The 25,782-nt window shown below is 40.4% G+C and overlaps 1 protein-coding gene across 2 annotated transcripts in view; it reads right to left on the bottom strand.

Moving 5' to 3' along the window:
- The window catches only part of ACADSB (acyl-CoA dehydrogenase short/branched chain), a 41,655-nt gene that overhangs the window by 11,749 nt on the left and 4,124 nt on the right, over positions 1-25,782 (bottom strand). The window contains exons 2-7 of one of the 2 annotated variants that reach the window (XM_065521563.1): positions 12,135-12,430; positions 8,996-9,155; positions 5,630-5,730; positions 2,747-2,953; positions 2,041-2,211; positions 248-373 (exon numbers count right to left, since the gene is read on the bottom strand). In XM_065521563.1, the coding sequence (XP_065377635.1) occupies positions 248-373; positions 2,041-2,211; positions 2,747-2,953; positions 5,630-5,730; positions 8,996-9,014 (624 nt within the window). In that variant the 5' untranslated portion in view covers positions 9,015-9,155; positions 12,135-12,430. The remainder of the gene's footprint in view (positions 1-247; positions 374-2,040; positions 2,212-2,746; positions 2,954-5,629; positions 5,731-8,995; positions 9,156-12,134; positions 12,431-25,782) is intronic. The other variant, XM_005566661.4, reaches the window with a different exon arrangement.

The raw sequence follows: 25,782 nt of genomic DNA, 5'->3' as shown, positions 1-25,782 counted from the left end.
AACATAAATGGGATGAATTCTTGACACTTGCTTCCCAGGACAGCTTCTGGGCAGAAAGGTTTCCACTTTTGTGAAAAGTACATTTGTCTGGTCATGACTAAAGAGCACTGTTCAGGGTTTTACAACATACTCTCCTGCGTGTGCTTATAGCCACTTAATATTTTGACACCTGTGTTGCACACCTCCTGTGGTTCCATGCAAGGCTTATTTCACATCAGTCTTTTACTGATTAGTCTAAGACACCCACCTTGACATTTTCGAATGTTAATGGGCAGGTGGAAGAAGCTCTGAGCCCCAATTTGTTTTCAGGTTTCCCGATATGAAGGCCCGGAGTATCACGATCTACTATGAAGGTGGTAATTCCCTTATATCCCTAAAAAGAAGATTTAAAACGCTATTACCACTTGGATTTATAAAACGCCTTGTTTCTAAAGAGTTTAAGTAAAAAGAAAACTACAAATGGACTTTAGTAATAAATACTAACGGACTCAGAATTGCAACATGGGCATTATGAAACGAGGGCAACTAGAGGACATGAGATCCAAGAACCTTACCATTTCTTTCACTTTTTCAGAGGCCATTATAAATATTAAAATTATTATTACACGATTATATAATCATGAGAATGCCATGTTCTCAATTTAATTTTACTATGTAAAGTTTTAGGCCGGGCATGGTGGCTCATGCCTATAACCCCAGCACTTTGGGAGGCCGAGTTGAGCGGATCACCTGAAGTGAGGGGTTTGAGACCAGTCTGGCCAACATGGTGAAACAACGTCTCTACTAAAAATACAAAAATTAGCTGGGCGTGGTGTCAGGTGCTTGTCAGGAGGCTGAAGCAGGAGAATGGCTTGAACCCAGGAGGCGGAGATTGCAGTGAGCCGGGATCATGGCCTTGCACTCCAGCCTGGGTGACAGAGAGAAATTCCGTCTCAAAAAAAAAAAAAGAAAAAAAGTTTTAACAATTTAATTCAATTGTTACATTAGTGAAAATACTGTAATTACCGATGAAAAAATGTATTTATCATTTTGCTATATGTCTATTTTCCAACTGAATAAAGTATTCTTAAAAATAAATGTACTAAATAGGTACTTAAATTCTTCATTACTAAACGGAAAATTGGAAATTCAACAAAATTAAAGATTAGGGCCGGGTGCAGTGGTTCACGCCTATAATCCCAGCAATTTGGGAGGCCGAGGCAGACAGATCACCCAATGTCAGGAGTTCGAGACCAACCTGGCCAACATGGAGAAACCCTGTCTCTACAAAAAATGCAAAAATTAGCTGTGCGTGGTGGTGCGCACCTGTAGTCTCACATACTTGGGAGGCTGAGGCAGCAGAATCTCATGAACTCAGGAGGAGGAGGTTGCAGTGAGGTGAGATCACACCACTGCACTCCCGCCTGGGGGATACAGCGAGACTCCACATCAAAAAAAAATAGGAAAAGAAAAAAAGATTAGCCTACTATATAACACATTGGGAGATAAGTAACAACTGGTCCTCCACAAACAGTCATCCCTCCATATCTGTGGGGGAGTGGTTCCAGGACCCCCCATGGATACCAAAATCTGACAGTGCTCAAGTACCTTATATAAAATGGTGTAATATTTGCATATAACCTATGCACATGCTCCGGTAGACTCTAAATCATCTCTAGATTATTTGATACCTAATATAATGCATGCACATCACTTTATTCACATGAATTCAACATGGTACTTGGCACAAAGCAAATTCAAGTTTTACTTTTTGGAACTTTGCAGAATTTTTTTTTTTTTTTACCAAATATTTTCAATCCGGAGTTGGCTGAATCCATGGATATGGTGGGCCGACTCTAATTAATAATTTTGTCAACAATATTTACTTTAGGAGATTAATAAATAAAGCAAAAAAAGGTCAGCTCAAGTCTGACATTTTCAGTACTGAGAAGACTAAAGAGTTCAAGATGAAGTCATAAAAAGGAAACAGAAGGAGGAAAAGATAAAGAAAGAGAAAAGAAGGGGTTTGGAAAAAGAAAGAAATTTCGTTTTCAAACTTACAATGGTAGGGTCTACATTCGCCATCACCAGAAAGAGCCCCGCGTACTCAGCACTGCTGACCCACATCTTTGATCCATTGAGAACATAATAATCTCCCTCTTTATCAGCTCTGGTCTTCAAAGCAAATGAGTCACTACCTGCTCCAGCCTCTGAGAGGCAGAAACTTCCTACCTACATATGGGATAAAAAAATGTCCAAATTAATAACTGTATTTATACTCTGTATAACAAATACTTATGGAAAAATGGACATTTGTAAATCAAATCTTTAGCTGCTTTTTTAAAAAGCCTATATTTATGAAAATAGCAATGGTGTTCTGAAAGTATTATTTTCCAAAAATATACCCTGTTTGTCCAAGACAAACTTAAAGACGTACGAACACATACTCATTGAAATTGATTTTAATAATCACAGTAGAAACACATCACAATGTAAATGAAACCATCAACAAAGGTATTAGAAAATATAATTAGGACAAAAAGAAATAATTTTATTATCTGATGATTATTTTCTAAATTTCCAAGTGGCAAATAAGAGGTAGAGTGTACTTTTCCAGCAGCATTAATTTATTGAGCATTGCTTGAATTAATGATACTGCACTGTGGTCTTGGATAGTAAGGTCAACATTGCAGCTACTTTTTTCCTGAAAATATTGTAAACTTATTAAAGATTAGATCCATTAGATCAACACTTTATCTCAACTCACTTTTTCTGTAGTGAGCTGAGGCAAATAGGTGGCCTTTTGTTCTTCTGTTCCATGTTTTCTAATCATTGTGTTAATGAGTGTGTTCTGGACCTCACAAAAGACAGCCACAGATGCATCAACTTTGGCTAATTCCTCTATCACGATCACAGTGGATAAAAATGAAGCTCCTGTACCTCCATATTTTGGGTCAACTTCAATACCCATCAACTAAAGAAAAAACAAGGCAACATAGATTAAGAAAGCTATTTTTATATGGGGAAATTTCTTGCAAGAACAAGTTAAAAAATCAAATGTAACCATATTTGCTTTTTTTTTTTTGGAGACAGAGTCTTGCTCTGTCTCCCAGGCTGGAGTGCAGTGGTGCGATCTCAGCTCACTGCAATCTCCACCTCCCGGGTTCAAGTGATTCTCGTGCCTCAGCCTCCCAAGTCATTGGGATTACAGGTGCCTACCATCACGCCCAGCTAATTTTATTATTATTATTATTAGTAGTAGTAGTAGTAGTAGTAGCAGTAGTAGTAGAGATGGGTTTTGCCATGTTGGCCAGTCTGGTCTCGAACCCCCGACCTCAGGTGATCCACCTGCCTCAACCTCTCAAAGTGCTGGGATTACAGGTGTGAGCCACTGCACCTGGCCACCATATTTATTCTTAATTTTAAAATTTTGTATGTATATTTTATTTTAATTTGGTATGGCAATTTTTCCATAGGTAACAAAAAAATCTGTAACAGAAACTGTATATTTGAAAAGGATAAAATTATATTCCATCATTTGCTTCCTTTTGGGATTCAAAAAATAATGTGAGGTAAAATGCTTTAAAGTGTAGCTTAATGGAATGAGAAAATATCTTATATAAAAATACTTAGATGACCTTTCTTGCTAAGAACTGTTGTTGCCTGCTTAAAGAAGGTAGGTGGAGTTTTGGTTTTTCAACATGCCCTACTCACCTTATGCTGATTTCAATGTAATAAGGAAACAGAAGAAAATAGCCTACTCCTCAATGGGAATGTCTACGGTTTCATTCGGCAAAGTTTCTTCCAGTCAGGTTCTTTCACCTTGACTTTTTCAACAGGTTAATAATTGAATGACCATTCCTTTTATGCCACCTTCAAAAGTTCAGGATGGTTAGCAGAGGTGGTGGTGTTTGCTAGAGTCACACTAGCCAAAGAACGGGTGCCTGTAAACATGACCAGTGCCAGCCAAGCCTTTCCAACAACCCCGTTCTGTCACTACTGAAGCTCACATAGTACTCTCAATTTCACAAAGAGAATGCGTGCCTGTGTAATTCAAGGCCCACTGCTGTTAATAGAAGGATAATTCTCTTAGTCTCTCTCTAGACATTCGTGGAGTCACACTATGCTGCAGTCAGGGCTGTGGCTGTTACATTTTGGGCTACAACAGGAAAACAACCAGAAATGGGAGTGACTGAATGGTGATAAAACCAGAAATGAGGAAGAACGGAAGGATCTGGGTTTGCCTGAGGACCGAGTAGGGCACTCTGGCTACCTCATTACAATGTCTTGAGCAGATGCCAGAGACATTGCTTCTCTAAAAAAGTCACTAATCTCTCCCAAAGTGGAAATATTGTTTTTGCAAGCCATTATGCCAAAAAGCCATGACAATGGGAGTAAGGAGGCAGGTGAGGCTGCATCTGCGCAGCAGCGGTTTGTGGAGATGAGTAGCAGGGTGCAGGCAATGCATCACTCTGCAGACAGCCCCGCTGCAGAAACCACCAGCACAGGGGAGATCTCACGCTGTGAAACTGTGAGACTGCTTCCAGAAGCCTAGAGGGTCTGCAAGCAATAGAAATAAAACCCGGCTGAGGAATGGACTCACAGAGTCCATCTCTTCTCCACATCGGCCTCCTGTTTGACCACTATGACTCCATATAAGATTCCATTTTCCCAAGAGTTTGACCGCTAAAAGAAAGATGGAAGAATCGTAACTACACACGGTATAAAAAAAGCTGGTTGCTTTAAAACAGAAATAAATAAAACTATCTAGCTAAGTGGCAATGGTTATTTTTCAAACTGGATGGCAGACAAGATTTAGGCCAATGGCTCTGAATCGCAGCCACCTTGTTCTGGGACATCTTTAGTATTAAAAATAAAAAAATAAATAATTTATACCTCTGGAGAAGTGAGAAATGATGAGTGTGGTGATTTAAAAAATGTTCTTCTAGAAGCCCCTATGCTAATAGCCTCTCCCCCTATCACAGTGAGAGCGGTTTTACTTGTATCTATTTCATATGTTGTATTTCCATTAAAGAGCTATGTGACTTGGAAAGATGGGAATCTGTTGCCTGCTTAATGTGGAATTCATGTATCACCTCTGCTTCTAAGTTTATCACTTACATAGAGATTCAGGTAGAATATAAACTATGCTATGAAGTGTTACTATCTAAAGTAGGGTTTCTTCACGGTGGCACTGGGTTGGATAATTCTTTGTTGTGGCAGTTGTCCTGTGCACTACAGGATGTTGAGCAGCATGCCTTGTCTCTATCCCACTAGAGGCCAGTAGCACACCTCAGCTGTGGCAACCAAAGATGTCTCCAGACGTTGCCCAATGTCCCCTGGAGGGCAAAACTGCCCCCAGTTGAGAACCACTGGTCTAAAGGTACAAATAAATTACCATCTTACTTCCAAACTTTTCCTTAAAATATATAGCATTTCCAATTCAAAATGTTAATTCCATGTTTAAAAACTTTTAAGTACATAAATATTAAGTAGGATTTCAACCAAAAAAAGAAAACAGATAATTTTGACTAGGAAATGAAGGGTTCATTGTGCTATCATTACAGTCCCTAAATTTAAAAATATGCCTATATTTTAACACCAAAATGTTTTTATAAAAGCTTGAAACTGGAAGAATTATAAAATATACCCCTTGTTGAAATAATCCTTGTATTATTGATTTCTCCATTTTCGAATTTTCATCCATGGTTGAAACCAAAGGTGCAATTTGTTCCTGAGCAAATTTTTTAACTGTAGGAAAAAGAATTACTGGTAAGTCTATGTTAAAGTTACAGTCACATTAATAGTTTGCTGACAAAATTTTATATTTTAACTAAGTTAAAATATACACAGGTACCCTTCTTATATTTTTAAAATAGAATTTATAAAGTTTTCTTTTTAACAGAGAAAGGTGTAGTTCCCTATATCCCTTTGTAACTCTTGATGACATCACAAAATAAATGATATGTGTAGATGGTGCAAAAACACAAGCACAAAATGAAACACGAAAGCCATGCTCCACTCTACCCAAAGGTCACTAATTTTAAATTTATTATGTATTCTTTCTGAAAACTTTTCTTTGAAAATCATCTATACTTACCTGTACACACGCACGTTCACACATAGGAATCAGGAGATACACATTGGTGTGTGCCTTGCTTCCCTCAACTATATCTTGATGATCTTTCTATGTCAGCATATCCCATCTAACCTGGTCCTTTTCATAGCTGCGTGGTCATACAGAACAGGGTTTCTCCACCTTGGCACTATGGACATTTTGGGGCAAGTGAGTCTTTGTTGTGAGGCTGTTCTGTGCATTGCAGGATGTTGAGCAGCATCCCGGCCTCTACCCCACTAGCTGCCAGGAGCATCCCCACTTCTAAGTTGTGGCAAATCAAAAATGTCCCTAAATATTGGTAAATGTCCTCTGGGGGCGGCCTGCCCCGGTTGAAAACCACTATTTCATTTTTTAATGTTTTTAAGACTTAGATGCATTTAGAATTCATTTTGATGAAAATACCTTCTTAGGGTTACTACCAACGTAATACCAAGTCGGTAGAGAAGGCAACAGGGTTAAACTGAGAGTTCAGTGCATGCGGCTTGCTTCAGTATTCTTTTGTTTCTGCACAGGCGACTCCCATTATGTAGAATCTCTTCCCTTCCCTTGTCCAACTGGCCAACTGCACTTTGTCCTTCATGGTACAGCTCAAGCTCCACACTCTCTGAGAAGCCTTTTCCTGACTGCTTCCTTAGCCCACTTCTGCCACACCTAGCAAATTCCAGGTATTCTCTGCTTTGCTCTCCAAATATCTCCATGACATTTACCATGTTACTTTGAAACTATTTCCTTTATTTGACTGTCTTTGCCACTAGACTCTGAGTTCCTTAAAAGCAGTGATTTTTTTTCTTGCCCATCTTTATTGCTTCTGTGCTTAGACTAGGTGGGTACTAAAGAAATAAATACGACTGAAGACAGAGAATCAAGATACTCTAAGCAAATTCTTTGATTTATGTAAAACTATTTGACGACTCACCCTGTTTTTCCTTAGCCATCCCAAACTCACTTCCCTGAGACCATATCTAAAAGGTGAGGGAGCAAAGGAAAAGAAATTTACTAGCTGGGCACAGTGGCTCACGCCTGTAATTCCAACACTCTGAGAGGCCGAGGTTGGTGGATCACCTGAGGTCAGGAGTTCGAGACCAGCCTGGCCAACATGGTGAAACCCCATCTCTACTAAAAATACAAAATTAGCCGGGTGTGGTGGGACGCACTTGTAACCCCAGCTACTTGGGAGGCTGAGGCAGAAGAATCGCTTGAACCCAGGAGGCAGAGGTTGTAGTGAGCCGAGATAGTGCCATTGCATTCCAGCCTGGGCAAAACGAGCAAAACTCCATTTCAAAAAATAAAGAAAGAAAAGAAATTTACTTATTGTGACAGAGTTCTAAGACAGTGCCAAGATTCCCAGCCGCTGGTGTATACATGTTCTCTCTCAGTTATTCAGACATAAATCTAAGTGCTGCTGTGAAGTTGATTTTACAGGTACAATCAAGCTCCCAAATCAGCTGACCTTAAAACAGGGAGATGACAGTTGGGGGGCCTGACCTAATCAGGTGAGCCCCGAAGAAAGATGGGGCTCTTTCTGGTCAAACATGTTTTAAGGATGAGAGAGACTTGATGCTGGGAGGGACAGTCACTGGTTTTGAAGATGGAGGGAGCCACATGGCAAGGAATACAGAGGCCTCCAGGAGTTTGGGGACAACCTCTGGCTAACAGCCAGCTGGGCAACAAGACCTCAGCCCTGCAACTGCAAAGCACTGCGTACTGATACAACCATGGGAGTTTGGAAGGACCTTGAGCTCCGGACAAAAACACAGCCCAATTGACACACTGATGTTGACCTTCTGAGACCCTGAGCCTGGACTTGCTCCAGCTGGACTTCTACCCTACAGACTGTGAGCCACTATATGGGCGCTGTTTTAACTTGTTAAGTTTGGAGTGATTCAATACCCAGCAATAGAAAACGAATACACTTACCATCCATATTCTCTAAGAACAACATTCTGATGTTCTGCTACGGATTTTTAAATAGATCATAATTTTACACCTACACCTATACCTATAAATAAATGAATGCAAACTGCTTTAAGGTTTAGTGGTATACAACTTCTGCTTCATTCGGGCACCCTGTTTCAACCACAGGTGTTTCATAGATAAAAGTAAAATTTAAATTCCACATAAAGTATGAAAACCCACTGTTTAGGCTGGGCATGGTGGCTCATGCCTGTAATCCCAGCACTTTGGGAGGCCAAGGTGGGCAGATCACGAGGTCAGGAGATCGAGACCATGCTGGCTAACACGGTGAAACCACATCTCTACTATTAAAAAAAAAAAAATACAAAAAGCTAGCCAGGCATGGTGGCACGTGCCTGTAGTCCCAGCTACTCAGGAGCCTGAGGCAGGAGAATTGCTTGAACCCAGGAGGCAGAGGTTGCTGTGAGCCGAGATTGCGCCACTGCACTCCAGTCTGGGTGACAGAGTGAGACTCCATCTCAAAAAAACAAACAACAACAACAAAAAACCCACTATCTAAAGAAAAGTGGAATATAAATGTACTTCTAACTCTGCAAGGCTATATAAGAAACTGGTAACAAGGTGGCAAGAACTGGGGAACTACAGAACATGGGCGGGAAAGCCTTCACTTTTAACTACATAGCCTTTTATTCTGTCATTTTAATCTTGGATATGCATTTCTTTTCTTCAAAAAGAATTTATGTCAAAAAAACTATATTCACAAATTTAGATGAACGTATCTTTCAATCCTGTCATATGTGACTTCATATTGTAGACCCAATTCATGACCAGACGAATAATAAGGTGACATTTGTCCAGCTATTCAGGAGACTGAAGCAGGATAGCTTGAGCCCAGAGGTGGGGCTGCAGGGAGCCATGATTGTGCCACTGTGCTCCAGAGATCCTGTCTGGGGAGAAAAAGGTGATACTCATACATTTACTTACCTGAACTCTTTATCATCATCTCCTCATCTGTAAGTGTTTGCAGGGGAGCCAAGTGTAATCCATTATTTGTTATATCGAGTAGAGCTTCTGACTGGGAAGATTTTGAGACATGAGGAGGAATCTTCCAAGAAGACAAACAAGTTGGGAAATTTCTTCTTAGCTGTAGGAACAGCCCCCATTAAATAGGGAACATATATATACACATACACTAAAAGGTACTTGAATATCATTTTCTTTGGGAATAACTTTATAACCCATTCTTATATTTCATGTCACCAAAACAAGGAAACTTAACCTAGCGCATTTTAAAATTCAGTCTTTTAAACATAACACAAATTAGTTTGTTAACATGACGTGATACCTTCTTTATCCAGCAATGAGCTATTTTAAATAAACAAATTTCCTAGATAATTAACTTTTACCAATCAAGGAGACAGAACTTTCTCAAAAGATTTCATTCTCCAACGTACTTCACATTTCACTGACTTTTTAGAAAGGGAAACTGGAACTATAACACCACTGATGTCTAAAACTGACCATTGTCAAGAGCCTTCTCTTGTGAGGGCACAGAGCTACCTGCCCTGCCCTGAGTGGGCCCAGGGAGCTGGTGAGGACATAGAGATACCTGCCCTGTGCTGAGTGAGCCCAGGCAGCCGGGCTTTTGTAATTTCCGCGGCTAATTTTTTTTCCAGCATCTTATAGGCAGCATAAAGATTAAGAAAATAAGCTCTGAAGTCTGAAAGAACTCGTTTCAAATCCTAGCTTCTGATATTTAAGTTACGTGATCTTGGGCAAGTGATTTTTAATCTCTTAGTTAAAACCTCTCAGAATCTCAGTTTCCTTACCTGTAAAATGCAGATACCACCCTCTTGGAGTTTTGTGAGGATTAGTAAGACCAGCCATAAAAGGGCTTAAAAATACAAAAAAAAACTAGCCGGGCGAGGTGGCGGGCGCCTGTAGTCCCAGCTACTCGGGAGGCTGAGGCAGGAGAATGGCGTAAACCCGGGAGGCGGAGCTTGCAGTGAGCCGAGATCTGGCCACTGCACTCCAGCCTGGGTGACAGAGCAAGACTCCGTCTCAAAAAAAAAAAAAAAAAAAAAAAAAAAAAAAGGGCTTAGCCTATAGTAAAAGCTCAATACACCGTAATAACTATTTCTACCACAGCTGCTAAGAACACCGAAGTGGAGGTGGTCATCAGAGAAATAGAAACAGTAACGATCTAGTTAACCTGCCAGCCATCATTGCTCGCCATGAGAGTGCCTTCCTGCTCCAAGTGTCCCAAATCCTTTAACAAACGCAGTAACATACTGAAATATGTTTTCTCAGTAGTTTTGATTACACACTGAAAAGTCAAGAAAAAGAAACTGTTCACGAGTCACTGCGTTTGAAACCACCGTCAATCTTGGATGCATGTTGGTCAATCTTTGCAACTATGTGCCTAGGAGCAGACATACTCTGCTCTGGATTCACCTGGGAACGAGAAACATCGGCCCAGTCAGAAGAAAAGTGGTATGCATCTCCATTTTCCTAGCTAATTGTTTTGTTTTGTTTTCAGAAGTAGGAGTTGGTTTAGAGCAAAGTTGCATGGAACATTTTTTCTCATTAAAGACAGAGTTGGGACAGGAAAACTTTGGGCTAGAAAGGAGGACAAAGGGGACATAAGGTATTTTCTTCTTGATGAGATGGACAGGAAGAGTTAAAAAGAAGGATAAAGGAGAAGTAAAGTAAGAATCGAGGTGCAAAGGGGCTCAAGAAGGGGAAGAATGCCGCTAGCAGCAGCGGGAGAGAATGGTCAGCGGCAGCTGGCACGAAGAAAGAAGGAAGAAAGCGGGGAAAGAATGGAAATTGGAGGCCAGGCATGGTGGCTCACGCCTGTAATCCCAGCACTTTGGGAGGCCGAGGTGGGCGGATCACCTGAGGTCGGGAGTTCGAGGCCTGCCTGACCAACATGGACAAATTCTGTCTCTACTAAAAATACAAAATTAGCCGAGCGTGGTGGTGCATGCCTGTAATCCCAGCTACTCGGGAGATGGAGGCAGGATAATCGCTTGAACCCAGGAGGTGGAGGTTGTGGTCAGCCAAGATTGCACCATTGCACTCCAGCCTGGACAACAAAAGCGAAATTCTGTCTCAAAAAACAAAACAAAACAACAACAACAAAAATTGGAAACTGGAGAAGGAAGAGAGGTAAGCATGGGGGCCAAGTCTGCTCACTGGCTGGTGGTGGAGTCTTGAATGGGGTTCTTGATATATATTTGAATGAATGAAAGAATGCATCAACTAGTCTTCTTCACAAAAGGCTCATGAAACTTACCTACTACATTTCAAAAACTATAATACATTGCCCACATTTCTTACTTCTAAGGGAGATTATTTACTTCACTAAATCCATGACAGAATTCTGTGTGTCTGTTAGTTAATATATCACCTTTGTACCTAAGTTTATCTTTAAAAGAAAGTTCACGGGGCCGGGTGCAGTGGCTCACACCTGTAGTCCCAGCACTTTCGGAGGCCGAGGCAGGTGGATCATGAGGTCAGGAGTTCAAGACCAGCCTGGCCAAGATGGTGAAACCCCATCTCTGCTAAAAACTACAAAAATTAGCCAGGTGCAGTGGCAGGCGCCTGTAATCCCAGCTACTCAGGAGGCTGAGGCAGGAGAATTGCTTGAACCCCGGTGGCAGAGGCTGCTGTGAGCTGAGATCACGCCACCATACTCCAGCCTGGGCGACAAAGTGAGACTCCATCTTAAAAAAAAAAAGAAAGCTCACTACTGAGAAACTTAAAAGTCAGTGAATCTTACATTAATACCTATTTTTCCCACTGACACAACTGCGAGCCTCTTCGTTTCAATACTGCTACTGACAAAGTATAGGACCATTCAAAACATAGCAGTGATTTTAGATTCATAGACATGATAACACAGACAATTATAATTTAAAAGGTAAGAAATGGTATAGGAACACAGGGTAAGATTATTAAAGATACTCTTCATAAAATACAGTGACAATATGCTAAGTGAATGGAATCCATTTTTGAGCAAAGCATTGAGAGATATAACCTAACATTTTTCGGCAGAAGAAATTTTCCATTTATTAATACTATGACAGTCTTTAATAAAAGAAACTTTTCTTTTCCTTGCCTTTGACTGCACAGCCTGATGTTTTGATGTTGATTTTCTAATGTCCCCTGGCCTTCAGTGTTGACCTCAGCCTTTGCAGCTTTGGTGTCCACTCCATCAAAATGATTTTCCACAGTTATAACCCATTGCACCACATCATCACATTTTTTTGTATAGAACAGCAATTGCTACTTGAATGGACTAATGGTTATTTATGCCTTGCCAAATACTTTCCAGAGCTTGAGTCTGATCTGTTTCTTACTCAATTGACCAGAGTTCTGTTGCACCTAGAAGTGTTGATGATCAAGTCTGGGCCTCTGTGGACAGAACAATAAAGTCCATGAACTTGGACGGGGGTAAAATTACATCCTTATTTCACTAACCTCTAACTAAAATATAGCATTTCCTTCTATTATGAATGTAAGCAACAAGTTACAGTAGTCTTAGCAGTATCTGTGACTCTGTCATCATAAGAAATTACAAATACTTTTATATCGCATTGATTTGGTACAAATATCTTGAAATATTATTTGTGCTCTTCGTTACTTCAAATTCACAGCAGTGAATTTGAATTTGTAAATAGAACTACTGCCGGATCTTATTTAATTAACAAACACACATTACTATATCACAATTAAAAAGTATTTTTTATATCCAGCATCTTTGGGGGAAAAAATAGAATTCCCTTGTAACCCTCTATATTTTATGCACTTTGAATCATTGAGAAAAGGTCTATAAACTTTACTACATTGTTGTTTATTCTTCATTCAAGACACAAAGAAGGTTAAGAACTCCTGACTGTGGAATGTTCTGGTAAAGGCTCTTTTGCCAGTTAGTAAAAGAATTGAGTTAGTTCCCTTCCTCCATTATGCTCCAGCATAATGAAGTATTGTTCTAAACATTCTTAAAGTGCTTTAAACCTAGAAGCTTTCACAATATATGAAAGGCAAAGGAAGATGTATCAGAGGTGTTGTGTTGTCTCCTGAAGCTTCTCCCCAACTACTCGACCCTTAAGAGTTAGGAAGGGTTGTGGGGAGAAAGGAGAAAAGATTTTTTTCTTTTTTTTTCTTTTTTTTTTGAGAGAGTCTCGCTCTGTCACCCAGGCTGGAGTGCAATGGTACGATCTCGACTCACTGCAAGCTCAGCCTCCTAGCTTCAAGTGATTCTCATGCCTCAGCCTCCTGAGTAGCTAGGATTACAGGTATGCACCACCACACCCAGCTAATTTTTTCTATTTTTAGTAGAGATGGGGTTTCACTGTGTTGGCCAGGCTGGTCTCGAACTCCTGGCCTCAAGTGATTCGCCCACCTCGGCCTCCCAAAGTGCTGGGATTACTGGCGTGAGCCACCATGCCCAGCTAGAAAGGAAAAATTCTTATACTCTGTGGGTTGAGTATATAAATCACTGTTGCAATCACTTTGGACAATTTAGTGACAGCAAAGATAAAAACATATGCCATGGTTTGCATGTGTCCCTTCTAAAATTCAGATGTTGAAATTTAATGTCATAGTATTGAGGGGGGTGCCTTTAAGAGGTGATTAGGTTATGAGAGCTCCTCCTTGGGAATGAGACTAAGGCCCTTATAAAAGAGGCTTCACACAGCATCAACCCAGCCCTTCCGTTCTGCCAAGTGAGGATGTGGGAAGAAAGCCTTCCTCGGACTACCGAACCTGCCTGTGAATGGATCTTGGAATTCCCATCCTCCAGAACTATGAGAAATAAATTTGTTTTCTTGATAAGTACCCAGTCTATTGTATTCTGTTACAGCAGCACAAAGTGAACTAAAACAACATATTTACACTAAGGCCCAGTAATTTTACTTCAGTTCATATGCACAAGGAGAGATGTGCAAAAAGATGCAGTGATTTTTGTAAAGGCAAAAAACTAAAAATCCAATTATCTGTCCAACAAAGCGATGCATAAATTGTCATATATTGACACAACAGAATATCTTATAGCAGTTAAAGGGAACTAGGGAGCTACGTGGATCAACATGCATAAATCTTGAAAATACAGTATAGAGTTAAAGATGCAGTTAGCGAGAGGATTTGCTCAGGATGACAGCATTTACGTACGCTTTAAAACACCAAATGATAGTATATATTCTTATGAGGACATAAAGATATAGCAAAATTTTAAAAACACCAACAGGAAGCATACAGATGAGCTTCAGGATGGAGGTTATATCTGAGGAGAGGGTGCAAGTGTGAGTTTTGTGTTAGCATTGTTTTATTTCTTTTTTTTTTTTCTCTCTCTCTCTCCTTTTTTTTTGAGACAGAATCTTGCTTTATCACCCCGGCTGGAGTGCGGTGGTGTGGTTTCAGCTCACTGCAAACTCCGCCTCCTGGGTTTAAGTGATTCTTGTGCCTCAGTCTCCAAGTAGCTGGGACTACAGGTATATGCCACCACGCCCAGCTAATTTTTGTATTTTTAGTAGAGACAGGGTTTCACCATGTTAGCTAGGCTGGTCTTGAACTCCTGGCCTCAAGCAATCCACCCACCTTGACCTCCCAAAGTGCTGGGATTACAGGCATGAGCCAGCATGCCTGGTCTGTTTTATTTCTTTTAAAAAAATATGTAGTATTGCTTCGCTTGACTAACCTTTAAAACAAATCTGTAGCAAAGGTGGGTTGTGTGGATATGGGTATCAGTTATATTCATTTTTGGATTTTTCTGTATATTAGAAATGTTTGATAAGAAAAAACTTTAAGAAACTTTACAGAGTTTTTTCTTTCTTTTCTAGAAATAGAGATGGGGTCTTACTATGTTGCCCAGGCTGGCCTTGAACTCCTGGCCTCAAGTGATCCTCCTGTCTTAGCCTCCCAAAGTGCTGATATTATACTTGTAAGTCATTATGCCCAGCAAAAATTGTAAGACTTAAAAGTATGTACAATTGCCTGAACCATGTATGCTTTGGGATTTCATTTTTATTTTATTATTTTATTTTTTTGAGATAGGGTCTTGCTCTGTCACTAAGGATGGAGAGCAGTGGCAGGACCATAGCTCACTGTGGCCTCTACCTCCTGGGTTCAAGCGATCCTCCCAGCTCAGCTTTCTGACTAGGTATGACTTCAGGTGTGCGACACCACACCCAGCTAATTTTTTAACTTTTTGTAGAGACAGGGTCTTGCTATGTTACCCAGGCTAGTTTCAAACTCTTGGCCTCAAGTGATCCTTCTGCCTTAGCCTCCTGAAGTGCTGGGATTACAGGCCTAAGCTACCATGCTCAGCCTGTTTTCAAAGGGATTCAAAGTAGGCTTGCTTTTAAAAGCTAGAAGTAGGTTTTAGATAATGTGCTCAGTATGACACAGAACAATTTTAAGGATAAGCTCCTAACTGCTGAATATTGTTACAATAATTAAACTAGTTTATTACAGTAGCATTTACCAACTAATCTATTAGTGTCTGAGAAAGAATGTCCCTGAGATTTAAATCAGTGTGTAGCCTCCCCAGACCAATCTGATTCAATTTTTACGTAACAAAGTGGTGAGTTGTTTTTCAGTTACCATAGATCTCAGGTCACATAAAACTGGGCATACCCAAATGAACCAAGCATGCAACCACAGAGGGAACATAAGCGCTCGGACTGAGGAGTAAGGACTTAATTATTCTAAGAAGTGGATAGTTTATGGCAGGATCAAGGATCTAATGAGATGAGCTCTCGGGTCACACCCTGGCAGGATCTGGTCAGATCATGCCTCCTGGCATCCCTTCACTGCAGCATCCAATCAGATCACACCTCATAACCCCATGCTAACAAAAACCTGATCCAGACCCCAGCTCAGGGAGACACTGTTGTGGGAATAATCCCAGTGTTCTCCTTACTTGTTACAAGTAGTAAAATCCCCTTGCTAAACCTCCTTAGTTGTGGACATTGGATTGATATCTGCCAAGGTATCATATACACCCGTTGTGTGGGAACAAGGGGTTACCACGTTGGCAGCCGTATTAGTCCATTTTCACACTGTTGATAAAGACATACCTGAGACTGGGAAGAGAAAGAGGTTTAATTGGACTTACAGTTCCATATGGCTGGGAGGGCCTCCAAACCATGGCAGGAGGCGAAAGGAACTTCTTATATGGTGACAGCAGAAAATGAGAAAGAAGCAAAAGTGGAAACCCCTGATAAACACATCAGATCTCGTGAGACTTATTCACCATCAAAAGAATAGAACGGGAAATACTGGCCCTCACAGTTAAATTACTTCCCCCTGGGTCCCTCCCACAACATGTGGGAATTCTAGCAGATACAATTCTAGCAGATACAATTCAAGATTTGGGTAGAGACACAGCCAAATCATATCAGCTGCATAGCTGTATCACTTGGAGAACTTAAAAAAGAGCTATCATAGCCACAACATTTAAGATTGTGATTCAAGAGTAGACTCTGCCGTGGGCATCCTTACTGCTAAAAAGCACCCCAGATCATTCTGTCGTGCAGCTTGGGCTGGAATTTGTGGTTTAACATGCATGACTTTGGAGACTGAAAACTCAACCCATCTTATGACTTTCAAAAACCAAACCATTCACTTAGGGCTTAGAGTTCAAGTAGTAATCTATGAACGTGCCCTACCCCATGACGTCCCTTCTCCAGTTGGCTTTAACATTTTCTCCTGGTTTTAATAGGCAACATACAAACAAGGCTCAAAAAACCTGTTATCACATCCCCATCCAGCCCACTTCTCTACCTCTCCCATAGGCAACCTCTTTCTTTTTTTTTAAATTAGCTTCTTATGTATCCTTCTAGTGTTCTCTTAAAACAAATATAAGCAAATAGGAATACACGTTCTTATTTTTCTCCCTGTCCTTTCAAAAATGTAGCATACTGTGTATCCTATTCTGTGTCTTCCCTTTTTTTTTTTTCATGTAGCAATATATTCAAGAGATATTTGCATATTAAGACATAGAGGGCCTTTTCACTCCTTTTTAAAATTTAAATAGTTGGCCGGGCGCGGTGGCTCAAGCCTGTAATCCCAGCACTTTGGGAGGCCGAGACGGGCGGATCACAAGGTCAGGAGATCGAGACCATCCTGGCTAACACGGTGAAACCCCGTCTCTACTAAGAAATACAAAAAACTAGCCGGGCGAGGTGGCAGGCGCCTGTAGTCCCAGCTACTCGGGAGGCTGAGGCCGGAGAATGGCGTGAACCCGGGAGGCGGAGCTTGCAGTGAGCTGAGATCCGGCCACTGCACTCCAGCCTGGGCTACAGAGCGAGACTCCGTCTCAAAAAAAAAAAAAAAAGAAAAAAGAAAAAAATTTAAATAGTTGGTAGGGTAGGCTGGGGAAGGTACAACAGAACTTTTGTTGTAAGTAAACTGAAATGAGGGAGATCTTTGTGAGCATCTAGATGGTGGTGGTGGTTATGCAAATCTACATGTGATAAAATACCATAGAATGATACATTTACATATATCTCTAACCAACCAGGTTAAATGGTGATGATAGAGGGGCTTTGAACTGACTATAGACAGATTAACAAGAGTAGAGACAAGGTTTATTTACACAGGCAGTTGTGTTTTCAGAAGACTTGGTTTAAGTTTACATAATGTTTTTCCCTGCGGCCTGATTGGATGTTTTCAGTTTAAAATTTTCATAATACTTTGGTGGACTATTATTAGTTCTGTTTAATCAGAGCCTTGGCCAAAACAGTATGCTGTTTTAATATTTAAATTTTTGTGCCAATCTGATAGGTGAAAATTTGTAACACAAGGTGTTCTTTTCTTTGTTTGTTTGTTTTGAGACGGAGTCTCACTCTGTCTCCCAGGCTGGAGTGCAGTGGTGCCATCTTGGCTCACTGCAACCTCCCCCCAAGAACTGCTTGGGTTCAAGCAATTCTCCTGATTCAGCCTCCTGCGTAGCTGGGATTACAGGTGCCCACCACCACGCCTGGCTAATTTTTGTATTTTTAGTAGAGACAGGGTTTCACCATGTTGGCCAGGCTGGTCTCCAACTCCTGACCTCAGGTGATCCACCCACCTCAGCCTCCCAAAGTGTTGGGATTACAGGCGTGAGCCACCACCATACTGGGCCAGGCATTCTTATATTTGTGCTTCTCTTCCTATGCGTTTGAGCATGTTTTCATATGTCTACAAACTATTTGTATTTCTTTTTCTGCATACAGCTTATTCATGTTCTTTGCCCATTTTTCTATTAAATGTCTTTTCTGTTCCCATTGATTTCTAGGAACTTTATACAAATTAGGGAAATTGGCTCTTTGGTGGCAGAAATTGCAACTTTTAAAAAAGCCAGGTTGTGATTTGTCTTTTGACTTCACTTATAGTTTTGGTTGTTTTGCCACGCAAATACATTATTTTATTTATTTATTTATTTTTGTGACAGGGTCTCACTTTGTCACCCAGGCTGGAGTGCAGTGATGTGATCACAGCTGACTGTAGTATTGACCTCCTGGACTCAGGTGATCCTCCCACCTCAGCCTTCCAAGTAGCTGGGACTATAGATGCACACCTTTCCCAGCTAATTTTTTGTCATTGTTGTTGTTGCGGAGACAAGGTCTTGCTATGTTGCCCAGGCTGATGTCAAACTCGTAGATTCAAGCGATCCTTGTGGCTTGGCCCCCACAAAGTGCAGTGATTGCAGGCATGAGCGACCGTGCCTGGCCTAAAAGCCTTTTATTTTTATTAATTGCTTTTTCTTCAGGGTGATCTGGTTTAACATTTGTTTTGTTTTGCTTTTGTTTTCAAGACAGTCCCACTCTGTCACCCAGACATGAGGGCAGTGGCATGAGCACTGCTCACTGGAACCTCAACTTTCCAGGGTCAAGTGATCCTACCACCTCAGTCCCCCGGATAGCTGGGACTGAGGCAGGAAATAGGGTCTGGAGGCAGGGAACCTAAGGACTTCCTAGAACTAAATTAAATGGAAAGCCCCCAACCTTCTAAAGCCAAGTAAATAATTTTGTAACTCTACTTCAGCTATGGCAGGAAACATCATACACCAAGTAACCAACGGGAAACTTCGAGAGTATATTTGAATCCCAGAAAATTCTGTAACTGGGCCCTTGAGCTGCTTACTTGGGCCCGCCCCTACCCCGTGGAGCGTGCTTTCATTTTCAATACATCTCTGCTTTTGTTGCTTCATTCTTTGCTTGCTGTGTTTGTGCATTTTGTCTAATTCTTTGTTCAAAATGCCAAGAACCTGGACACCCTACACTGGGAACATATTTTGGTTAGCCAGCCCAAAGTGTGCGGTTTATTTTTCACCTTTTCCTTTCTGCACCATCCAGGGGAATCTTCTCTCTCTCATTTCCTTTCCAACTCAGGATCCTTGGTGGGCAGCATCTAAACATGGAGGCAACTGCAGGCTTCTGGCCAGGGCCACTCTTCAGCGTTGCCTAAAGGCCAAGGAGTGAATAAGGATAGTTGCCCTCCCTGGAAGAGATAAGGACTCTTTTCTATCATTTCCGGTTGTGGTCCCTGATCCCTACATGTGGCGCAGCTAATCTGGAGTGAACTCGAACACATTCGACTTCTCTTCTTATGCTAAATTCTTCCCTTCCCCTATTTGACTGGCTAAGGACAAAAGAACCCACTCAGCCTCCAGTGCCTATCATTACAGTTCATGACTATCACTTTAGTGGAATGGGAAGCATGGGAAAGCAAGGCCTTATCAAATTATGAGGATGCTAAAAGTTGGGGATTACACCCAGGAACCAAAGGAAAGCTCATAGTAGGCCATTGCCTCTGGAGGGAAAACATGCAAAGTGGGATTGGTGCCCACCTAAGGTCAAAGACATCTGACACTCTAAGAGTGGATCCCAAAGGGGGATGCCTCAGGGGATCGAACTCCAGACTTCAACCTCTCCAAAGGGGACACCCTAGGCAGAGGTTCTGAGGTCCAGTACTAAGCCCTCCTTAGAATTTTCTCTCACAGATGACAATGGGAAATTCTGCAATACTGTTTGGTCCCAATATTGTTTGCAATCTGGAGTTTGCTGCTGAATGGGAAAGTGGGATGGAGTTGCATGTACCCAGGCAGGTTTTTGTGCTGCTGTTCTAAGCAGGGGGCCTGGTTAATGAGTGATGCTCTCCTTTGGTGCTGTTTGGCCCCAGTGTTCTTTGGAGCCTGGGGAGGTTTGCCCTTAAAAACCAAACTGCCATGGAAACTGCTTTACCCACAATTTTGGTTCACAGCCTTCATTGGATTATCTATTGGGGCATACAAAGTAAAACTGTTAAGCCTGTATTGCTATCTCACGGCTAGAGTTCCGAGGTAAAAGCTATTGGATCTTTGTGTGTGTGTGTGTGTGTGTGTGTGTGTGTGTGTGTGTGTACCTGTCTAGATGTGTTTATTTGTATATATACTTACTATTAAATGTTGTGTCTACCAAATTGGCTTATAACTAAAAGAGTGCTCATAAATTAAGTACACAAGTCTAAGAAAATTTCAAGTTCACATGACTTAAGTATAAACAAGCTGGTTTGAAAACTATTGATAAAACAAAACTAGAAATGCCTTCAGAATTGTCAACATACATTTTTTTCTGGATTTTATATTTGTCTCCGCTAGATATTTTGAGGTGTCAGGGTTTGGCATACAAGATTATAAAACTATAAACCCAGCCAAAACAAAATGATCTTGATTTGCATGTCTTTTTTGGGTGGGGGCAAATGAGAGTAATTTAATGTTGTTAGCCAAGTCTTCTGAGTTATCGGTAAAAATATCTGTGTATTTAACTTTGAGGCTCTTACTTAGGTTTAGGTGAGCACTGGATGTTCACTGGCTATTAAAACAATTATAGTGTCTAATATTTCAGTTTGCAGAAGTAATCCAGATAAACTGTTGAAAATGAAGGAATTGAGTACAGTAAAGGGGATAAATGTTTTAGGTAAACTTTTTTGGGTAAATTAAAATCTTAATTTTGATGCTCATTTACTATCTGGGTCATTTTCAATTAAGAAAGGGTTGTGAGCCGGGCGCGGTGGCTCACGCCTGTAATCCCAGCACTTTGGGAGGCTGAGGCGGGTGGATCACAAGGTCAGGAGATCGAGACCACGGTGAAACCCCGTCTCTACTAAAAATACAAAAAATTAGCCAGGCGAGGTGGCGGGTGCCTGTAGTCCCAGCTATTCGGGAGGCTGAGCCAGGAGAATGGCATAAACCCGGGAGGCGGAGCTTGCAGTGAGCCGAGATCGCGCCACTGCACTCCAGCCTGGGCGACAGAGCAAGACTCCGTCTCAAAAAAAAAAAAAAAAAAAAAAAAAGAAAGGGTTGTGATATGGGGAAATATGTTTCTAAAATTGTGCAAATGTTCTTATCTATAAATGTCCATATCTGATACTTCAGAATTTCTTGGTTTTTTTTTTTTTTTATGGTTTCATTAAAGTTTCAGGTTACTAAGGATATCCTTGGGTTACTAAGGATAAGAATTCTAATTAACACATAATTCTGAATACAAAATACGCCAGAAAGGGTTGTGTTATTAGTGAGAAAAAGTAGAATTTTGTGTAATTCAGAAGTTATCTAAAAGTTAGTTCAAATTACAGATTTGAAAAGGTTCCCTCATAACCATGTGCAGTACTTTCTCTCAGTCTCCACCACCCAGACCAGGAATTTTGGCGTTCATGTCATAGTTAGCTGTAAAATCATCTTAAGTAGTTGGAAGTCTTTGCAAACTCAAAATTAACTACTCTAGACTCCTTCTGGGAGGGGCAATGGAGATTGTCCAATGCTGTGGCTCAGTAGCTGTGGCTTCACCGTTTTACAGTGGTGTCACAGGTTCAATCCTGGCTTGGGGAATGAGTCGTTTCTGGTTTGATATCTGTGTGACATTTGCCATTTGCTGATTCTCTTCCCCTCCATGAACTAGCTCAAATGTTCCTTTCTCTGAGCACCTGGGAGGTTACCTTTGGTAAAGTTCAAAGCCAGAAATACTGGCCACTTGGCATGGCTAGAATTGGGTAATAGGAGATTTAAAAGGATTTTTTTTTAATAGAGCACTATGGTTAAAAGCCTAATTAAGACAGAGCAAGACTCGTCTCAAAAAAAAAAAAAAAAAAAAAGCCTAATTAAAAGTGGATATTTAAGCTATACGTATACTTAAAAGGCCTTTACGTATTTTTTTTCTCTTCTTGGATCTTGTTTTGCTGGAAAGAAGTTCTTTTTTTTTTTATTCTCTTCACAGTTGACTATTTTTCTCCATTTCATCTTGCCACTCTTAATGCACACATGAGAGGCCCTAAGATAACTTCGGAGAGCATGGGACTCCTTGGGAAAAACAGAAAAGTCATCAAGGACCCTATTTTGGGGGAAAAACCCTGTTTTCCTCAGAACCCCAAGAATTAAAAGTGCTATGATAGATCCCTCTCAAAATCTATTCTTGTCTTCCAGTTATACCTGCTTATTAAGCCGTAGAAACTGTGTGTTTTCCTGGCCCTGTTTTGTGAAGAGCTCCACCCTGAGGCCAGTAATCCAATTAGTAGATTGACAGACGAAAAATCTTACAACTACTGCATCTTTTGTCTATCTGTGTAGTTATATATGTGTTATGTGTGTGATGTTTATATAAAAAAGACATGCAAGTTGTGTAAAGAAAGTAAAATATGTTTTTGGTAAAAGATTATAAGAAGCCATGGGAACGTAAATTTTTGCCTAGTTTAGACGGTTAAAGGATTGTTTTCAGTTAAATAAGATAAAGCTAAAGGTTTGAATGAGTTGTGGAAGGTTTGTAAAAATTAATCTTGTAAAAGAAATTCTCTGTGTGAACATACTGACCACATTCAAAAGGGTATTATTTTATTTTTCCAAAAATTGAGCATTGGAATAAAAGCACAAGGTTTTCTTAAGGCACTGATCTGCTCTTTAACAAAAATGTATAAAGAGATTATGAGAATCCCATCTTATGGTCATTCTGATTAAGATTGAATGGATTTGTCTATAAGGTTTCATTTAAAAAATAAAATACTGGGGTTGATATTAACGGTGGACCAATGCAGGGGGTAAATTTGGCTTTCTCTCCCTTGAACAAAATTTTCATGTAATTGTAAAAGATAATGAAATACCCAAGCCAGGATTGAACCTGTGACACTATTATTGCCTTGCAAATAAACTACTGAATAGAAGAAGAAGACAGGAGACAGATTGTTTGGAAAGCTAAGTCTTCTTATTTATTTATTTATTTATTTATTTATTTATTTATTTATTGAGATAGAGTCTTGCTCTGTTGCGCAGGCTGGAGTGCAGTGGTACGATCTCGGCTCACTGCAACCTCCACCTCCCAGGTTCAAGCGATTCTCCTGCCTCAGCCTCCCAAGTAGCTGGGATTACAGGCACATGCCACCACACCCAGTTAATTTTTGTATTTTTAGTAGAGACGGGGTTTCACCATGTTGATCAGGCTGGTCTGCTGGCACTATGGCAACCATTTCAAAATATGTCGAAGTATATTTTGGGGTTAAATATTTTGATTTGCTGCACTGGCAAGGGAGATGAGAAAATGGATCTCTCATACATTGTTTTTGGGAATGTAAAATGGTACAGTCACTCTGGAAAACAGTTTAGCTGTTTCTTATGCAATTATCATATGACCCAGCAGTTGTACTCTTTTGTATTTATTCAAGAGAAGTAAGAACATAAGTTCAAAGACCTGTGCACAAATGTCCACAGCAGCTTTAGCCACAACAGTAAAAAACTGGAAACAGTCCAGATGTCCTTCAGTGGGTGAATGGCTAAACATCTGTGGTACATCCCTATCATGGTGCAGGGACCCATTTGGAATCCCAGAGTTGCCATAATGCTTCTTTTAAGCTGAAGACATCTGAGATTCAACAAGTGGAGGAAAAGCCTTCTAGGAGCTTCCCTTATCTGACTAAAAGCAGCGACCTCCAGGAAATGAGGCTATCAGAAATTCCCCCTACTGGGGAGTTTTTGGCCCTGAAGATGGATAGGCAAATGTTATTACACAATTTCTTACCACCTATTTGTTTTCCTAAAAATCTGTTTGTCTTTCCCAAGGGGACCTATTTGTTTGTCCTATAGAGGCCCTTTCTCCCCTTCCTTTATATACCTAAGGATATTATTAGGTACATAAAGGTTAGGATAATGTTACCACAGGGGCAAATCAGATAACAAGATGCAGGATCTCTCTGTATTTCTTTTTATAACTGCATGAAAAGATGTAAATATAGATATATAAACATGTAAATATAAGTATAAATATAAGTATATAAACCCTTTAACCATTTTATGAGCCAGGTACTTGCTCATTATGCATAGGAAATAAACCTTTTACTACTATTAATCTGTCTTTTGTTATTTAATTTCCAAGCCCCAGTCACTGAACCCAAGAGGGTGTATGAACATTTTTTCCTTCCCCTACAATAAATTCTATTCAGCAAAAAAACAAAAAAAAGACAGGATGATTCTATTTATCTAATATTCTTGAAATGACAAATTTATAGAGCTAGAGATTCGTGTTTACCGGGGATTAGAGACCAGGACAGGAGGTTAGGGGTAGCGAGGGGTTGTAAGAGGACAAACAACACAATCCTTACACTGTTGGAACTGTCTGTAGCTTGACTATAGCGGTGGATACACAAACATATGTGATAAAACTGCACAGTCCTACACACACATATACATGGAAAACGGAATATCTTGAAAAAGCTTGGTGTGTTGTATTGTAAAAGTTGTCAGAATCAAAATGGAGTCACTAATGTAAAACAAACAAACAAACAGACACAACAACCTTGACAAATAGAGTGAGGGAAGGCCATGAAAAAAGGGTTCTCATATTTGCAAGCCTGATAAAAAACTATCACCAAAGATTGCAAACACCAAAATATTGCACAAAGGCCATCACAACCTTACAGAAAAAATACTTCTGCAAGGCCTATCTGCCCCAGTAACTACCTGTCCAACCCCGGACCTGCATCATCCTTGTTATTGATCTTGTAGCCAACTATAATTATTTTAAAACAATTATGTAATCCTATGGCACGTGTATTTCCATTGCAATGCTCTATTCCCAAATAAGCATCTTTTCTTTCAGAGAGCCTCTTTCTGTTATTTAGGTTGACAGTATCAATGTCAATTTCTTGGTTGTGATATTGTACTATAGTTTGATAAAGTGTTACCACAGGGGCAAATCAGATAACAAGATGCAGGATCTCTCCATATTTCTTTTTATTACTGCATGAAAATCTACAATTATCTGAAATGAAGTTTAAACAAATTCTCTCACCACCCCCAAAGGAAAATTAAACTACTTTATGGGCTTTAAAATTACAGGAATTGATATGGCTTATGAGAATTGTGTCAGCAATTTATTAGAATTTAATGAAAAAACACTTAACACTATATTCAGTTTTGATTTTGATTTCCTATGCCAAATTGTTTATACCTGCTTGATATGGTTTGGCTGTGTCCCCACCCAAATCTCATCTTTAATTGTAGCTCCCATAATCCCTATGTGTCATGACAGGGACCCAGTGGAAGGTAACTGAATCATGGGGGTGGGGTGTTCCCATGTTGTTCTCATGATAGTGAGTAAGTCTCACAAGATCTGATTGTTTTATAAAGGGCAATTCCTCTGCACTTCTCTCTTGCCTGCCACTATGTAAGATGTGCCTTTGCTCCTCCTTCACCTTCCTCACCACAATTGTGTGGCCTTGCCAGCCATGTGGAACTGTGAATCCATCAAATCTCTTTTTCT

Source organism: Macaca fascicularis, chromosome 9 (genome assembly GCF_037993035.2).
Source record: "Macaca fascicularis isolate 582-1 chromosome 9, T2T-MFA8v1.1".
NCBI lineage: Eukaryota > Metazoa > Chordata > Mammalia > Primates > Cercopithecidae > Macaca > Macaca fascicularis.
The sequence above is the reverse complement of the archived record's forward strand: the minus strand, read 5'-3'. Positions and strand labels throughout refer to the sequence as shown.